The sequence below is a fragment of the Sparus aurata genome, chromosome 17 (genome assembly GCF_900880675.1).
Source record: "Sparus aurata chromosome 17, fSpaAur1.1, whole genome shotgun sequence".
Classification (NCBI taxonomy): Eukaryota; Metazoa; Chordata; class Actinopteri; order Spariformes; family Sparidae; genus Sparus; species Sparus aurata.
In genome coordinates, this window is record NC_044203.1 from 20,169,148 (window position 1) to 20,185,546 (window position 16,399).

Consider the following 16,399-nt stretch of genomic DNA (forward strand, 5'->3'; position numbering starts at 1 on the left):
TCTCAGATGTGAAACATTTAAAGGCTGAGTATGTACATGGAAGGTTCAACTGGAATCATCCAGTACACCAAATACAAAACAAATAGCAAAGGTAGATTTATCATTTTGTAACTATTAGACCTGAACCTTTTGAAATTTCTTTATTAGACGTTTGACACTTCATGGTATCATCCTCCTGATAGATCTACACCGATCAGGCATAACATTATGACCACTGAGAGGTGAAGTTAATAACACTGATTATCTCTTCATCATGGCACCTGTTAGTGGGTGGGATATATTAGGCAGCAAGTGAACATGTTGTTCTCAAAGCTGATGTGTTAGAAGCAGGAAGATTGGGCAAGCATAAGGATTTGAGCGAGTTTGATAAGAGCCAAATTATGATGGCTTGACGACTCATCATACCACAGCACACATTCAGGGGTCTTGTGGAGTCCATGCCAGGATGGGACAGGGCTGTTTTGACAGCAAAAGGGGGCCAACACAATATTAGGCAGGTGGACATAATGTTATGCCTGATTGGTGTATGTCTGAATCTCACTGAATGATTCTATTAAGAATCCTCTCTGCCTCCGTTATAGAGCTGGCTACTGAAAAAATGTGAAACAAACATAAGTACGAAGTCCTGACGTCCAGTACAGAGGACATTTATAAATGAGCTTTTTTCAAATGAAAATAAATAAGCTGAGCTCTGAAAACTCACTCAAATATTCCTGAGATGTTTACTTACTTAAAACAACTGAAAAATAACATTTTTTTTTTTTCAATTATGAATATCATGCATAACTTTCTTTTTTCAATAAAATGTGCTTTTTGGGACGGCAGCCATCTTTAAAAGACATGCACAGGCAAGCTGGCAAGGCAAACCCCCCCAAATGTGGTGTCATTTTAAAGCTCCAATTGTCCTCTTTAAGGAACAACAGGACTTAATAGAGTGACATGTATAGTATGAGAGATGTTAGCAAAAACGTAATGTCCACTACAGAGAACAAAAATGAATTGCTGGGTCTCAGGAGGATAAATTGTTGAATAGAACGTTATTCAGGCAAACCGCAAATCAGGCAATTCAGTTATTCAGATTAATCAATAATGAAAATCATTGTTGGTAACAGCCAAAGTTGGACATCATCGCGTCTCATTCTTGCCTAATCTATACTGCATATTATCTAATAACAGGCAAAAACATTCGTTTCATTTCGTTTTCTTCCGCTTTATCCATGCGGGTCGCGGGTGATGTTACCGCTTTTATACCACCTTTTTTCAAGGTGGAGCGGGGGTACTGGGGCCTAATCCAGTGACTCTATGGGCGAAGGCCAGGGTACTCCCTGGATGAGTCGCCAGCTCATAGCAGGGCCCTTACTGATGGCAGTGGCTGCCACGAAGGTGCCAACTGCACATCAGGAGCAGTGTTGGGGTTGGGGTTCAGCATCTTGCTCAAGGATACTTCGGCTTGTAACTCAGTCCCACCCTGGGGAGCCAGGGATTCGAACCAGCGACTTTCCGGTCACTAGTCCTCAGCTCTACCCACTGAGCTACAGGCAAAAACATCACCTACACAAGTCTAGTCTAAAGTCATGCTTGCGAGGCCATACTAACGAACCTAGCGCTTTGAGCTAAGTGCTAACGTTGGCGGTAAAATGTTTACTATGGTGAGCGTCTTACCTTAGTATGTTAGCATTCAATTACTAAGTAACACTAAAGATCATAATAATACAGTTTGATGCTGATGGGAATATCATTGGTTCTGAAGCTATTTGAGCAGCTGTGGCTCAGGAGGTAGAGCGTTGGGATTGTCGTGGGTTTGATTCCTCAGGCAATATCTAGCCTCTAGCCAACTGTGTATGAATGTGTGTGTGTGAGGGGGTGAATGCTGACTTGTGTTGTAAAGTGCTTCTAGTTGTCACTAATAATAAAAAAGCGCTAAATAAATACCGTCTATGTATTTGCTCAGGAAACAAAGTCTTGAAACCAAATGTAAACCCCATGGTGGCTCTCGACGAAAGATCATGGGGTGACCACAAACATTAAGATACATCCTCTGTGAACCATGAATGTCTGTATTAAATTTCCCAGCAAACTATCCAATAGTGGATGCGTTCTGAACATCACAACCACAGTGGTAGACTGACTGAGCAGGAGGCCAACACTAGCATCCCCAGAGCCCTTGAGAATGTATGTTTGCCATTATACTTTGGTCTTTCCCAGAGTACATTGTATCCCCAGAGAAGTTTAAAACAACATTATATAAACTTACCGGATGTACTCTTATTTCTGCAGTCCAGCACTCCGATAGAGGTTCTCCGATAAGATGGAGGGTCTTCAAAGAGAGAAAATCACTGGGCGCTCCTTCTAGTTAGACAGGTGTGGGTTTCACTCACCTACGCTTTGCTGGAGCACTCGAGAGACGTCTGTCACCTCGCCGTACCGATCATTTAGCCTATTGTGCTCGAGACACTTTGAAAAGAACATCTGCATTTATATCTGTTCCTTAAACAAAGAGATTATATGGTGAAGCATGGCCTGCAAACTTGCCAGTAGTGATTTACATGAGTGCTTAATTATACCACAAATAGACTGAACTTCAGTCCACTTGTCACTCAGAGTAATTACAGCCTTACTGAAATATGCTGCGGCTCTGAAGAGATGTATAACGATGCCACGTCATGAGATATGGCTCTGTATTTTCTTTAACCTTGTCTAAGGCTGGGCGATACATTATAATGTCTCTGTGAAATGAGACTATATATCGTCTTAGATTTTGGATATCATTATATCTTGATATGGCACAAGCATTGTATTTTCATGGTTTTACAGGCTGCATAACAGTAAAGCGACGTCATTGTCTGACCTCACCAGAATGTTCTGGCCTTCGTCCAACTCGTCATTATATCCACACTACTGATGATTATTTGTCAGAAAACTACCAACAGTCATTGCTACGATATTGTTGCAATATTGATATCATGGTATTTAGTTAAAAACATTTCTTGAAATTTAGAAATGTCAAGATATGAAGTATCGACAAACAGCCTAAACATATCACAATAGGAATTTAAGGCTGTGTTGTCTCATATTATATTTCTATTGTGACAATGCTTCTTATTTGATGGTATCGTGGTCACAGTTGAATCACATGAATTGTTAAAGGGAGACTCCACCAATTTCAGACATCAAAATCTGTTTACTTTTCTTAGGAAGTTGTACTGCATATAGCTGCATTGTGGGTAATGTAGGCACCAGGTTTGGAAAAGAATGAGGGAAATAAAAAATATGGTATCTCTGGTTCTGCTGTACTGATTTTGATCATTTACTTTTTAAACTGTTCATAATGAGTCCAACGTATTATTGGAGAGCAATGGCGGACCAGTGGGCTGCTTCTCATAACTTGGTGTCTGCATTACCCACAATGCGTCACTGAGTGACATCACTGGAGGCAACATATCAGATGACATGCAGCTTCCTCTGGAGCCGCAACAGGTTCATGCTACTTTTTTCATATATGCAGTAGTACTCCCCAAGACCTGTAAACACACTTAAATGTTCAAAATTGGTGGTGTTACCCTTTAAAGTAAAAGGTTTCCACATGTTTTGATTACTGCATGAAATATATTATTTGAAAATGATCCAGTTTTAAACTAACCAATAAAATTGGTGATTTTATTGAAATGCATTTTACTTGTCTAGTCTCACATGAATATTGAGATGTTGATGGATTTTATATTAATGGGACACATGACTCATTCTTTTTTAAATGTCAGTCCCATCATCATTATGGAAGACTCTCAACTCGACAGCTTTATTTTAATAAAGAAAGAGAGAGTGTCTGCTTTTGTTACACAGAACCTTGCATACTGTATGTGCGTACACATTTGTGTCCATGTGTCATCTTGAGTTCATACATGAAAGGGATGCCATCTTGATGACAGTAGAACCTACCCTGTAGCCTGTGTTTGTCTTTTGTCCTCAGTCGCTGTCAGTGGTCATGTAATCCCTTCTGACCCTCTGGCACACACCGCCTGTCAGCACCCCCCCCCCCCTTTTTTTTTTTTTAACCACGCTGTGGTCTCAGGCATTACTCATTAGTACAAGCCACAACCACTTGTGATAGATCTGACTTAGTGTTAGACTCCTCTGTTATCTCGCTTCTCATATCTGCTTTCTTGTGCTCCTCAGTCTGTAAATGACAGCAACCACTGTCAAGCAAAGTAAAAACAAAAAAATCCATACTAACAGTAACCCTGAGCTCTCTGTGATCTAATATAAATTGTATTGCAATCACTTACTGCATTTCTTCATTGGCATCAAAGAGCGCGTGCTCTTCAGTGAGAGAGGGTAATTACTGGAGCTGTGACGTCTAATACTGCTGTCACCCTCATGAAAGCCTGAGAAGTGGTCTTGTTGGATCAGATGAAAGGGCTGCCCTGAAGGGTGACAGTGAGACAGACCTGCACAGAGCTGGTGTGATCGGTGGAAAGTGGATGAATAAATAATAGAAGATGGAGAGGATGAATTGGAAAGATAGACACATGCATACAGTGTGGATGGATTACATTCAGTGTCTCATGAATCACAGTTGTCTATCGTCTGTTTCTGTTCTGGTTTGATTAAATGCGCTCACCTATAATTGAGCTGACAAAATGCAGCAGACGTTCTGCTGCTGGGGTCCTCTTTTTGTGTGTCCTGCCACTTTGATCTATTGTCTTGGCTGTGTTTTGGTCGCCATGTTCTGTCATTGTAAAACCGCGGCCTGTGGTCCGCAGACAGAACGCTGGTGTAGGCTTGGCAGAAGGACGGAGGTTTCGGATTACGATACGCTTTTGTCTATCCAACACAGTCTGTGGCCATTATGCAGCACAAAGCTTGCGGATGCAGAGCAGGTAATGTGATTAACCTTGACGCTGCTTCTAAGTGGTTTCAACACGTTACATGCCTGTAACCAAAGGACCACTCAGTAGGGTTTTCCAGACCTTTCGACCAAATTCACCACGTCAACAGATGGACTTCTCTCAGTACTCTTCTTAGTGGTAGGGTAAGCAGGGATAGACGGATTATCAGCATTCAGCAAAAGTGTGTGTTCTTTGCAGTCCTGCAATGATTATCGGTTTTATTCTTCAATGAAGAATGCTTCATACATTTGCTGTGGTGTGATGTGAATTCATAGGGGAAAAATATTCTTAATAATATTGTATATTCAGTATTTTTAGTAGTACTTGAGAAATATTTAGTCTTATTTATCCCAAACCAAAGCTATACAAAAATCATGATAGTGCAGCGACTGACATTAATGAATACAAGATATAATCACGGCCTCCTCTCTGAGACAGAATCTCACAGATGGACATTTGATACAGCGATGAACTCAGAACCACTGGTCCGCTTTGCATCCTCAGTAGAGCCAAACTAATGACCTTCTGCATGCTCCCATGTGGCTATCATGATTTACACATCGTACCAGGGTTGCTGATCAGCTCTCCGCGCGATGACAAACTGCCGCTCGCTGCATTAGCGAGATGTGTTTGTGTGTGCTGACGTGGTAGACCGGGCGCATCACGTTAATTAGTCTGTGTGAAGTGTGGCAGTTGACTGAAGGTTGCCATTTCAGACAGAGGCCCAGTTGTTTTCACACTCCGCTGACGTGATGGTATCACATTTCACTGATGATCTCACTCCTCAGCGCGTCTTTACTGTACATGTGACAGTCGCCTTTTATTCCCTCGTCACTGAGCTGTGGAGTCACATCAGCCACCGCTCAGTGTCATATACTCACATGCTGGACCACGGGGTTAGATACAGCTTCTGAAGAGCCGAGTGGACTCATATTGAATTGAGTGTTCATCAGCTTTATTGGCCGAGTATGTTTATACTAACAAGAAATTTGACTCCAGTTTTACATTGCTTTCGGTGTAATTACATTGAAATAGACACTGCTGGGAACAAGGACAACAGAAGTATGGTCACAGGACTGAACAATAGCATGTAAGAAGAAAGTGTATGTGTAGTAAATTAAAATCACCAACACCATAAAAGTATAGGCTAGATAGTCCTTATACAAATCAACTTTTGATTGTATGTGAGTCATCATCAGGGTTTACTGCTTTATTTCATGTTGAATGTCAAGCATAAAAACTAAAAGCTGTGACGAAAACCTAATTTCAACAGGATCAGGGCACGAAAATAACAGAACATTCAAACATTAAAAGGAAAAAAATAATCACTTGTGAAAATATCCGAATAAAAATTCACATCTGACGTACAGGAATACTTTTAGATTGCATTATTTCTACTTTTACGTCGAGTCTGACTACATCTTCTGACACTGCTGGACGTACGTAGTGGGTGCTTTAGATTCATATGATCATAAAAAGCTGACAATCCATCACTCCCTTTAAGAATGAGATATGAATAATTTAAGACTGCGGTCTCTTCACTTGCAGACCAATTTATGTCCACCAGTCTTGTCTGTCAATTTAGTTTGCTGATGTTGAGACCTCTGCACTCTGCAGCTTTTCTCATTACATCCCATATTCTGCTACATCAAGATGGAAAAACTAATCACTCTAAATAACCTAATGCATTTTTCAGTGAGAGCCGGCTAAAAGGCTTTTAAAGGGCTTGCCTCTGAAAGCCTTTCTCTCCCTCTCTCTCCACCCTCTCTTGCCCTGACCCCATCTCCACCGCTTTGTTTCTCTCAGTAGAGGAATGGTCCTGGGACTCCAGCCGTAGCCTGCCCCAGCCAGTCTGCAGCGAGATGGGCTCAGAGGAGCGCAGCTCAGCCATGTCACAGAAGATATCTTCGCTGTCACGCAGCAACAGCAGCTCCTCGTCCAAACATGACAGCCGACAGGTAACACACACCAGCTGACAGCACTTGTCATTAACGAACACCTGGCTACTGCATCGTGCACTGTTTTACTGGTTAGATAAGTGTCTGCGATCGTGTTACATCTTCAGTTTATTTTCAGGAGGGGTGAAGTTTGAACTTTAAGCTTCTCCACGTTCTTATTTTCTGATTATACCGTCTGAGTATTGCAAATAAAACTGTCTAGCCCTGAGGGATTTTCCTGTTTTCAAAAGAGGAGAGTGACCTGACTGTAAATGCCTTAACCACACAAACTTTTTGCTAATAGATCCTGTGGGTTTCTCAGACGTCTTGGCTCTTCATAAATGCAAGCCGCAGGAGACAGCGCTTTCTTAGCCTGTGTTTGCATTTTATATCTTCAGCAGCAAGAAATAAATGTGCGGACATGAGGAAGACTTTCTATTAGGGAATTTCAGACTCGGAAGGCTGCATTTACCTTTTGTGCTCTGAATTACTAAAATGCAATTTGGGAACAGTTCCCTCGGAGGTAGTTCTCTCACACACAAGCTAATGAAGATACTAGCACCACGAACAAGCTGGTTTTGCATTTGCCTTGAGTGTTTATCTTTAGGCAGCACACATCTCAACACAATTTTTCAATGCCGGCAAAACAGCTCTTTCATTTGGCTATTAAAATGATAACGTTTTTCTTTGCCCACAGGACACACAGACAACAACGGTCCATCAGTTTAGAGTAACAACAAGTACAAGGACTGAAAACGTGTTTTCCATTGACACAGAATCTCTAAGAAAACAAATGAATTAATGTTCTCTTAAAATCCGAGTTTCAAACCTCTTTAGCCTCAACATAACACACTGAAAAACTAATTAACACTCCCTCAAAGAAAATCTGAGTCAGATGTGTGATTTCGAATAAAAGTGCCATGTTATTATTCACTCTAATAAACTTCAAAAGTCACTAATTATTTCCGACATCCTCTGACACACACAGTGTGTTTTATGCTAGACGGAGCATAAAGAAGCACTTTTCTGTCTCATAATCGAGGGGCCAGTTAGTACTTCTCGATAAATCAAAGGACTTCTGTAACATTTTACAAAATATGCTTATAACTTTCTTTCTGCAAGCCACCAAACAATTAAAACAAATATTTTAGCTTAGCATAGCATAAGTCTGGATACAGAAGGAGACAGTTAGCCTAGTTCAGACTGTAAGTGACTGTAATGAAATATATACATAGATATATATATATCTATAGATATAGATATATATATAAACAAATGGCAGGCAGTTATTTCTTGGCTTGGTGCAGTGGGCTAACTAATCAAACACAGGTAAGGAGCAAAAAGGATGGGAAAATAGACAAAGGGAGGAAGTAGTACGTGAAACATGACATGAGGATACAGTTAACAAAATAAAACATAAAATAAACAAACCAAGACACCAGAACCCTCTTTTTATTTAAAGGGGCTCTATGTAACAATTTGTAGCATTTACATGTACTGGTCACCTTTTTTATTGGCCATATGTGACCAGATTGTAATGTGACATAAAAAATATGACCTTCCCCCGTCTCTCTTGGTTGCCTATACAAGCCTATAGCCCTAATACAGCCCTATACAAAATTTGTTTAAGGTGTTTAATATTGCTGTGAAGGACTTGGGTCAGATTTTCCTTGCCACAGTACAAAAGGATGTGAATTTGTGTGCCTCGTCTCAGTGCCTCTCTCCGCTCCACTAACAGGAGCTACAGTAGCTTCAGCTCCAGCTCTATTAGCTCCACATAGTGCCTTTAATATTTACACTTTTTTTAACTGTAAAACTTGGGTAATGATAATACACTCTTCTTGGTTTTAAAATGATAAGGCTCACTCACTGCAGCAGGGTGAACACCATGTTGAACAACTTTGGAAACCTACTTTTCACCAGCTACTTATGCTGAAAGCTGTCCCTGTGAGCACACATGTCCTCTTGTCAGTTATGTCACTGCTTTCTCTCTGTAAGTGTCTCGTGACCTTGAAGAAAAGTGCCCGGGCAGTGTGTGACAATGACTCACTGTGTGATTGTGTCAGTGGGAGCCTTTGACGGGCACTCAGGCAGACTGGAGGGACAACCCACAAGCCACGCCCTCTCCATCCACCAAACCCCTTCAGACGCGCAGGTTTATTTTAGACGGCCTCACCTCCAGCAGTCAGCCGCTCTGACTGATACAGTCTGTGTAGCCAGAACTGTTCTATAGTAGCACAGCCAGGGACACTCTGAGATAACAGAAAGAGTCACCTCAATCCTCTGCCAAGAACCCAGTGTCCCTCTAGACAGCTGTGACATGAATGTCATTTTAGTTTTTGTCCCACTTGGATACACTGAGGAAGTTTGAGAATTCTGCATTACAAGTGGCTGCCGCTGTTATTATCATTATCATCTGTTGATTACTTGTTTTATTAGTTGGTTCTGTAGTCCGTTAAATGTCTTGAAACAGTGAAATAGTGAAAAATAACTGGCATAATAATCTCCAAGAGCCTGAGGTGATGTCTTCTACTTTCCATTCAACAGAAACGTTGAGGGTGCATCCTGGTGAGCTCATGGTTAAGACTTTAAACATACATCCAAGTTCCAAACTGGGGACCTTTGTTGTTTATGATAACCCCTCCCCATGTCTGACCTTATGATCTGTGTCTCTTTTCTTATGTCTTGACTTCGTAACACAGGTCAATCTCAAAAAACACTCAATCCAACAATCAAATCAGGAGAGACAAGTATAAAGATATTGGTTTATTACAACAAATGATATGTGATTATGAAGTGACAGAAAGTCTTTGACGCTTAGAATCTGCAGGGAGATTCTGAGAGCAGCGGAAAGAAACCCCCTCCCACTGGAGTCGGTACACTGGTGGTTGTGGTGGTTGATGACTCTGCTGATAGGAAGTTTGAGGTGTAACTGTTTCCATCACTGGCGCGAGTCTGGCTCTTTGTTTTGAAAAAGCAGTGGGGACGTTAAAAATAAATACGTTTGAAATGCTCTCCAACATCTGCGTTTTAAAGCAATGTAAAGAGTGGATCTTATAAGGTCACAGTATATCACTATGGCAGGAAAAGAATTATATTATGGCACATAAAAATCCATTTAATCTCATTTGTTAGATAACATTTCTCTATGAAAAGTATTTTTAACACATTATTAATTGTATGGGCAACATTCACTTTTATATTAGTACTTTTTTAACGCAAATTCTTTACTTTTATTCAAGTATGACTCTCCACAACACTGGCTCGGGCCTCCTCCTCCTCAGTGGTACGCCATTCATTCTCATGGAAGTGCTCACTGGGCAATTATACTGAAAAAGCTCAAAGAGCATGAGTTCCAGAGTTATTCTCCAGGCGAGAACATTGCACATTAGAGACCTCCCTGGAATCAGCTGGTCCACTTCCTGTTGGCTGCTGCTCCCTCTCTAATGATTGATAATAGGAAGTGGTATTTTTGGCCGATGTGAATCATGTGATGCTGGGGTATCAAGTCTGGCCATTATGCTAAAATTGTCTACCCGCCCAGCTGACAAATTGATTTTCGGACTAATTTTTCATTACTGATATGTACTAAAAGTGTTATAAAACCAGCATGATGCGATACTCACCGCAACGAGAAAGATGTTACAAAACCCCTCTGTTTATACTGTTTATGCTGCTTTCCTGGAATTCACACTGCTGAAGTACACAGCAGAGCTATCTGGATTAGTCTATGATGAAATATCATCTTAATCTCTGTATTTGCAGGGGATTTGGATTTTAATCCCAGTCGGGAAATGATTATTGTGAAGGGTGAGATTGGACAGGTAAGCTAATTTTGCAAATGGAACCGTGAGGTGAAAGTAGTCTGTAAAGCCCAAACCTCAGAGGGCACTGAAACTCTCATCTCCCACATCCACCCAATGACTGGCTGGCCACAAAATGCAACATGCTTTTGACCTAAGTCTGTTGTGTGCATGATTCACATTATGTTACCAAACCTCTCGGCAACTTTGATCCGCGCATGAGTGTCTGCTCATAAACCATCTCTCCCCTACAGGACAGCTGGGAAATAGTGGAGGGTCTGCGTGGAGGCTTCAGCAGCGTCCTGGAGCCGCAGAGACAGGAGGGCTACATGCTAAAGAGGAGAAAGTGGCCCATGAAAGGCTGGCATAAGGTATAATCCAGCACCTGCGCTGTCCTTAAATAACCCACACTGCCTTACTCATCTCTCAGAGTGACAGACCTCACGACGTATTTTTAGACATCATTTCCATTTCCCGCTTTGACTCTACGCTTTCCAGGTCCCCTTTACAGAAAACCTGCTGACATGACTCATTTGTGTTTTAAACTAATTGAATGAGCTTATTCGGTAGATGATTTCACCCACAGAGGAGTCACTTGTGACGGGGGTCAGTGCCTGTTCTTGCTCTGTCTAAAAGCTTTCGCCGGGATGATACTGCCTGGACATCTTGGTGTTCCCTCTCAGATACATTAGCTGATGGCCTGTTGGTTAATAGAGCTGTATACATTTAGTATTGACTTATAGTCAGAGCTTCTCAGAGCTTCTCCTTGTGCTCTCAACAGTCTGACTGTGGTGATGTACAGTAAGAGCACCAAGGATCACATTTAGCAAGACTTTCAGAGGGAGAAGATTGCAGCAGAGTGAGAGGAAGAGTAATAGAGTCAGACAAGAGCCCGGGATGACAAACATCTCAGTGCAGAGACATTAACATCATACATTAACCAGAGTCTGTCACAGTCACAGCATCAGAGCAGTGACTTCAGACTTGCTGTCAGGGATGTTGCATATCATCCCGGCCACATCTCATTCGCTCATTGTCCTCCCTTCTCTTCACAGAGATACTTTTTCTTGGACAAGGGCATCCTGAAGTATGGCAAGTGCAGCGCCGATGTGAGTACAAAAGCCTGCTGGCTGCATACTATGTGGTCTTGTCAGTTACAGAATATAAATGGCACTCTGAGTCTTTTGTAATGTTTTGCTGTACCGCCGGCTGTCTTCCCCAGGAGTATCTATCTTTGCCTGCAGATACAAAAGGCCCCCATTCCCTCACAATGTCATTTATCATTGATAGGAAATACATGGAGCATTGTACCTGCCAGTATCACGTAATTATGTATCAGCCATGCTATTAGAGCCATTGCAGGTTAAAACATCTCTTTTACAGAGCCAGGGTAGGGGATAATTTCCCCCGAAAAAAAAGGCAGAATTTCCAAGATGAGAACAATTTCATTTACAAGAAAAAACACTTGAATATTCTCCTAGATTATAAAGTCATAAATAGAACAACAGCATTTTGTCGAGAAACCACATTGCTTCACTTTGGGAATCCACATCATCACAACATAGACACCGCTGCATGGCATGTGTTATGCTTTCAGTGGATGACCTAATCAAATTATACTTTGCAATTGGATTCTGCATTAAGGAAATACTCGTGATGTTAGTGCAGCATCACCATAATATCACATGACAACACATTCTTGCATCAGTCCATTGTGTTGTAGTTCCTAATGAACAAAATCACCTCATCCAAATTAGCCTCTAGTTTTCGGTCTGAATAGACCACATTCAAGTCTCTTCAAAGTTCTGATGCTTCCAATAATAACAATATGGTGATTCTAGGCAATGATCATGATTATTTTCCTGATTGCTAAATCAGATTGCAGAAGTATAATTTGATCAGGTCATCCGCTGCAGGCATAATAAACAGAAAGCAGCAGCATCTGTAGTTTGATGAGGGTTCATCCAGCCTTGCATTTACTTCAGAAAACATCACATTTTCTTTATTGTTAACTTATGACTTTAATCTAAAAAATGGGGGGATTTTTTTTCTCAGAACATTAACCCCCTCCCCAGGCTTTTTCTCTGCAATGCCCCCAATTCAGCGTAAGACTAATTAGCCAGGGCAAAAATACAATTACTATAATTGCTGCTTCAAACACAGCATTGAGCATTTTATAACTGTTGCATTTGTATTATCTCCAACCTGACATACTCACAACATCGTGTGTCGACTTGTAGATCGAAAAGGGGAAGCTACATGGCTGCATTGACGTGGGTCTCTCTGTCATGGCCATTAAGAAGAAAGCCAAGTGCATCGATCTCGATGCTGAGGAAAACATCTATCACCTGAAGGTAAAACGCAAGGCTAGCAAATAAAAGGCATCCCCCCCCTCAGACTTCCTGGAAGTGAGGTAAAACATGGATCCACCCAGATAATTCTCCTTCCCAGATTCTAACATTAAATTAACTTTAAAATGACCTCATGTGCTGCACATGTAGGTGAGGGGGAATCACAGTACCTGTGTGTGTTTTTCCACCTTCACGCTTCCTCCACCTTACTTGTCCTTGTGTGGATTTCTGATTGCGGTATCTGCTCTGTAGATTAAATCGCAGGAGCTGTTTGATGAATGGGTGTCCAAACTGCGTCACCATCGGCTCTATCGGCAAAATGAAATTGCCATGTACCCTAACGAGAAGTCCTTCCACTATCCGCACTACCCCTCCCCCAGCTCCCCGAGCCTGGCTGAGAGCGCCTCTATCAGAAAGGTAAACCCGCGCTACACAGCACACTGCCCATCAAAACTGTGTGGTCTGTTTCTGCTCATGAATATCATTATTTTTCTCTGCAATGTTTTCTGAAGTCAAACCCCCTCCTAATGAAGAAATTCATCAAGAAAGCAGTTTGTTATTGAACTGACCTTTGGCTGTGTTTGCTACCGCAGTGTATGTCTATACGAAGGCAGTCCACAGCGCATTCTGCAGCATCTTTCCCTGTGAGCTGCAACAGCCAGGCCAAAGTCGCAGCCTGGCTCCAGTCCTCTGATGACATGGACAAGTGCTCCAAAGGTGAGACACTCCCTTTTGTTGATTTTATACCATTTCATGTGTAAAGCGCAGCAAAATTGCACTCTTGGATGCCCTTTGTGGCAGATAAAACACAATAAAATGCCCTCTGTGCTGCTCTGGTGTGCAAGAAAACGTGATAAAGTGCCATCTAAGGAATACTTCCAGTGGAGAAAATGAGATTCAGATCCACGTAAGCCAACCCAAACACTAGAAATGTATTTGCCCTCCATCACTAAATGGTTAAACTGTTCCCGGTGTGTAGTTATACTTCGCTAAGTTATAATCTTGGCCAGGGTCTGTAACTGTTTCTCAGACACCATTCTGCCACTGAGTATCTACTTAATCATACATTTATAAACAGAAGAGCCTTAATTAGTGGTTTGCCACTACTCATTAGAATGTATAGTCTGATACCTAGATATATATTTTCATGACACTTCCTTTTATGAAACACTTACAAAGCCAGGACTGAGGAGGAGGGTGAAAGTGACTTGTCTGAACTAAATAAACCCATCAGGGAGGCTCCCCTCGACCTGCCATCTAGTAAGGAGTTTTGTTGCGACAGTAACTTCTGTAGGAAGAAGAGAATGACTTGTGTTTTCTGTTCATCTACCTTAGCCACTTTGTTTACACATTCTCCTCTTTGACTCGCCCTCTCTTTACGAGGCAGACAGGGTTCGGCATTGTTCTGGTCACTTTTTCGACGGTCTGTTCAGGGAGTCATGCGTAAATCGTTCCTTATAATGAAAGTAATAATGATACACTCTATTTCTGTAGCACCTTTCGAAACCAAAGTTACAAGGTGATTCACAGAATATAATAGCATACAGTACAAGAAAGACAAATTAAGCAAATGCAATAAAATCCGATGCTTCACAAAGCACAATATCGGTGCAAAGAGCAGAAGCAAGAAATATAAAACACAGAGATAAGATATAATATAAAACTGCAAGATTAAGACTTTGAAAATGCATTATGCAAATGAAAAGGCTTTTCTGTACAGGTGCGTTTTTAAAAGCTTTTTCAAATTGTGGCACTGACTCAGCTGCTCTGATATTTAGTGGGAGTTTTATTTAGCGGGTGTTGGAGCGAGGACCATAAAAGCACGATCCCCTTTGTTTTAAATCTGGACGATGGTACTGCAAACAGTACAGTACAGTGCAGTACAATCTTGGCGTAGAATAAGGGCTGAGTAGTTCTGAGATGTTAAGTTTTAGGCCTTTAAAAGTAATCAGTCAAATGTTGTATACAATCCTGTAATAAATCGGTAACCAGTGTAATTCAGCCAGGACTGGGGTGATTTGTTGTCTGCTCCGAGGGTCAGTGAGGAGTCTGGCTGGTGTATTTTGTACAAACTGTCAGCGGTCAACTGCTTTGTTGTTTAGACAGGTGAATAATGAGTTACAGTCATCTCGATGGGAGAATTAGAGTGTGGATGAGTTTTTTAACTATGTTCCTGGGTAACATTGGTTTGACCTTGGCAATATTTCTGATTTGTAAATGACAAGTTCTAACTACACTGTTAGTTTGTTGATTGAAGCTGAGATGGTAATTGAAAAACAACGCCCAGGTTTCCAGCTGACTGTTTTGTGTTTGTTGTTAGTGGTCCAAGGTGTTAAAAATATGATTTGGACCAATAACCAGTACTTCAGTCTTGTCAGTGTTCAGCTGTTGGAAGTTGGTGGACATCCAGTCCTTAATGGCAGCAAGGAATCAGTGCAAAGAGACCAGGTTATTGTGGTTTTCAGGGATAAATGAAATATGTATCAGAGAATCATCAGCATAGCAGTGGAAGGATACAGAAGTAAAATGGCGAATAACATGGCCATGGGGCAACAAATACAAACTGGACAAAATCGGACCAATCCTTACTGGCCAGACACCAGTACATACAAATGTCTGTTTACTTTTCTCTTTCGTTTACTTTCTTCCTATCTATTAATCTTATTATCTCAGTGTGGATCTTTCTCCTGCTCTCCACAGATTTGTCAGTCTGTGAGGCCTACCTGCTGGAGCTCAATCATCTTCTTCAGAGTATGGAGGTCCTCCACCGCACCTATTCTGCTCCATCTATCCGGGCGCTGCAGGTTTGTTTTGCCTTCCACCTTAAATGGAAATTTAGGTCATTTTAAACTTGGGTCCAAAAAGTTTTGGACTCCAGTAGGTCGCCTCGGCCCACAGCCGCGACATGGACCGCAGTGGCTAAATTAGAATCGTTAAGGGCAACATCGACCTAAGATTCCTTTGCAGGCTGTGACAGGCTGAGATTGTTGTTGTCCAACAACACCGTGGATAACAACTCTGCAGGGACAGAAACAAAATAAAACTGAACAAAACCAGGGTTGGTGATTGCTGAATATGTCATGGTCCAGTATTTTAGATAATTGTATGTGTTTTCTGGGTTTTTGTGGTGTCCTCTGCTCTGGGTCCTTGTGCTCCTCCACAGTCTGCTTTCCCTCAGCACCGGTCTTGCATTTGTTTCATTAGCCCTTACCTGTTCCTAGTGTTTTTTCTCTCATTACCCTCACCTGTGTGTCTCTCCACCTGCACCTCATCCGCTCATCCTATCGTTAGTTCAGTTTTTGTTTAAGTTCGGTCTTTAGTTCCGTGTTTGTTGAGTCATCTGTTACATTTCGCTGGTTCTTTGTGTTGCCGTTTATCCTGAATTTAATCTTCATCTGTTGAGACTCTTGCCTACTGTCTCC

The 16,399-nt window shown here is 41.6% G+C and overlaps 1 protein-coding gene across 4 annotated transcripts in view; it reads left to right on the top strand.

Moving 5' to 3' along the window:
• osbpl3b (oxysterol binding protein-like 3b) overlaps positions 1–16,399 on the top strand; it is a 39,237-nt gene that overhangs the window by 8,779 nt on the left and 14,059 nt on the right. For all 4 annotated transcript variants that reach the window (XM_030394920.1, XM_030394921.1, XM_030394922.1 and 1 more), the window contains exons 2-8: positions 6,693–6,844; positions 10,881–10,997; positions 11,682–11,735; positions 12,867–12,980; positions 13,230–13,394; positions 13,571–13,694; positions 15,678–15,781. In XM_030394920.1, the coding sequence (XP_030250780.1) occupies positions 6,749–6,844; positions 10,881–10,997; positions 11,682–11,735; positions 12,867–12,980; positions 13,230–13,394; positions 13,571–13,694; positions 15,678–15,781 (774 nt within the window). In that variant the 5' untranslated portion in view covers positions 6,693–6,748. The remainder of the gene's footprint in view (positions 1–6,692; positions 6,845–10,880; positions 10,998–11,681; positions 11,736–12,866; positions 12,981–13,229; positions 13,395–13,570; positions 13,695–15,677; positions 15,782–16,399) is intronic.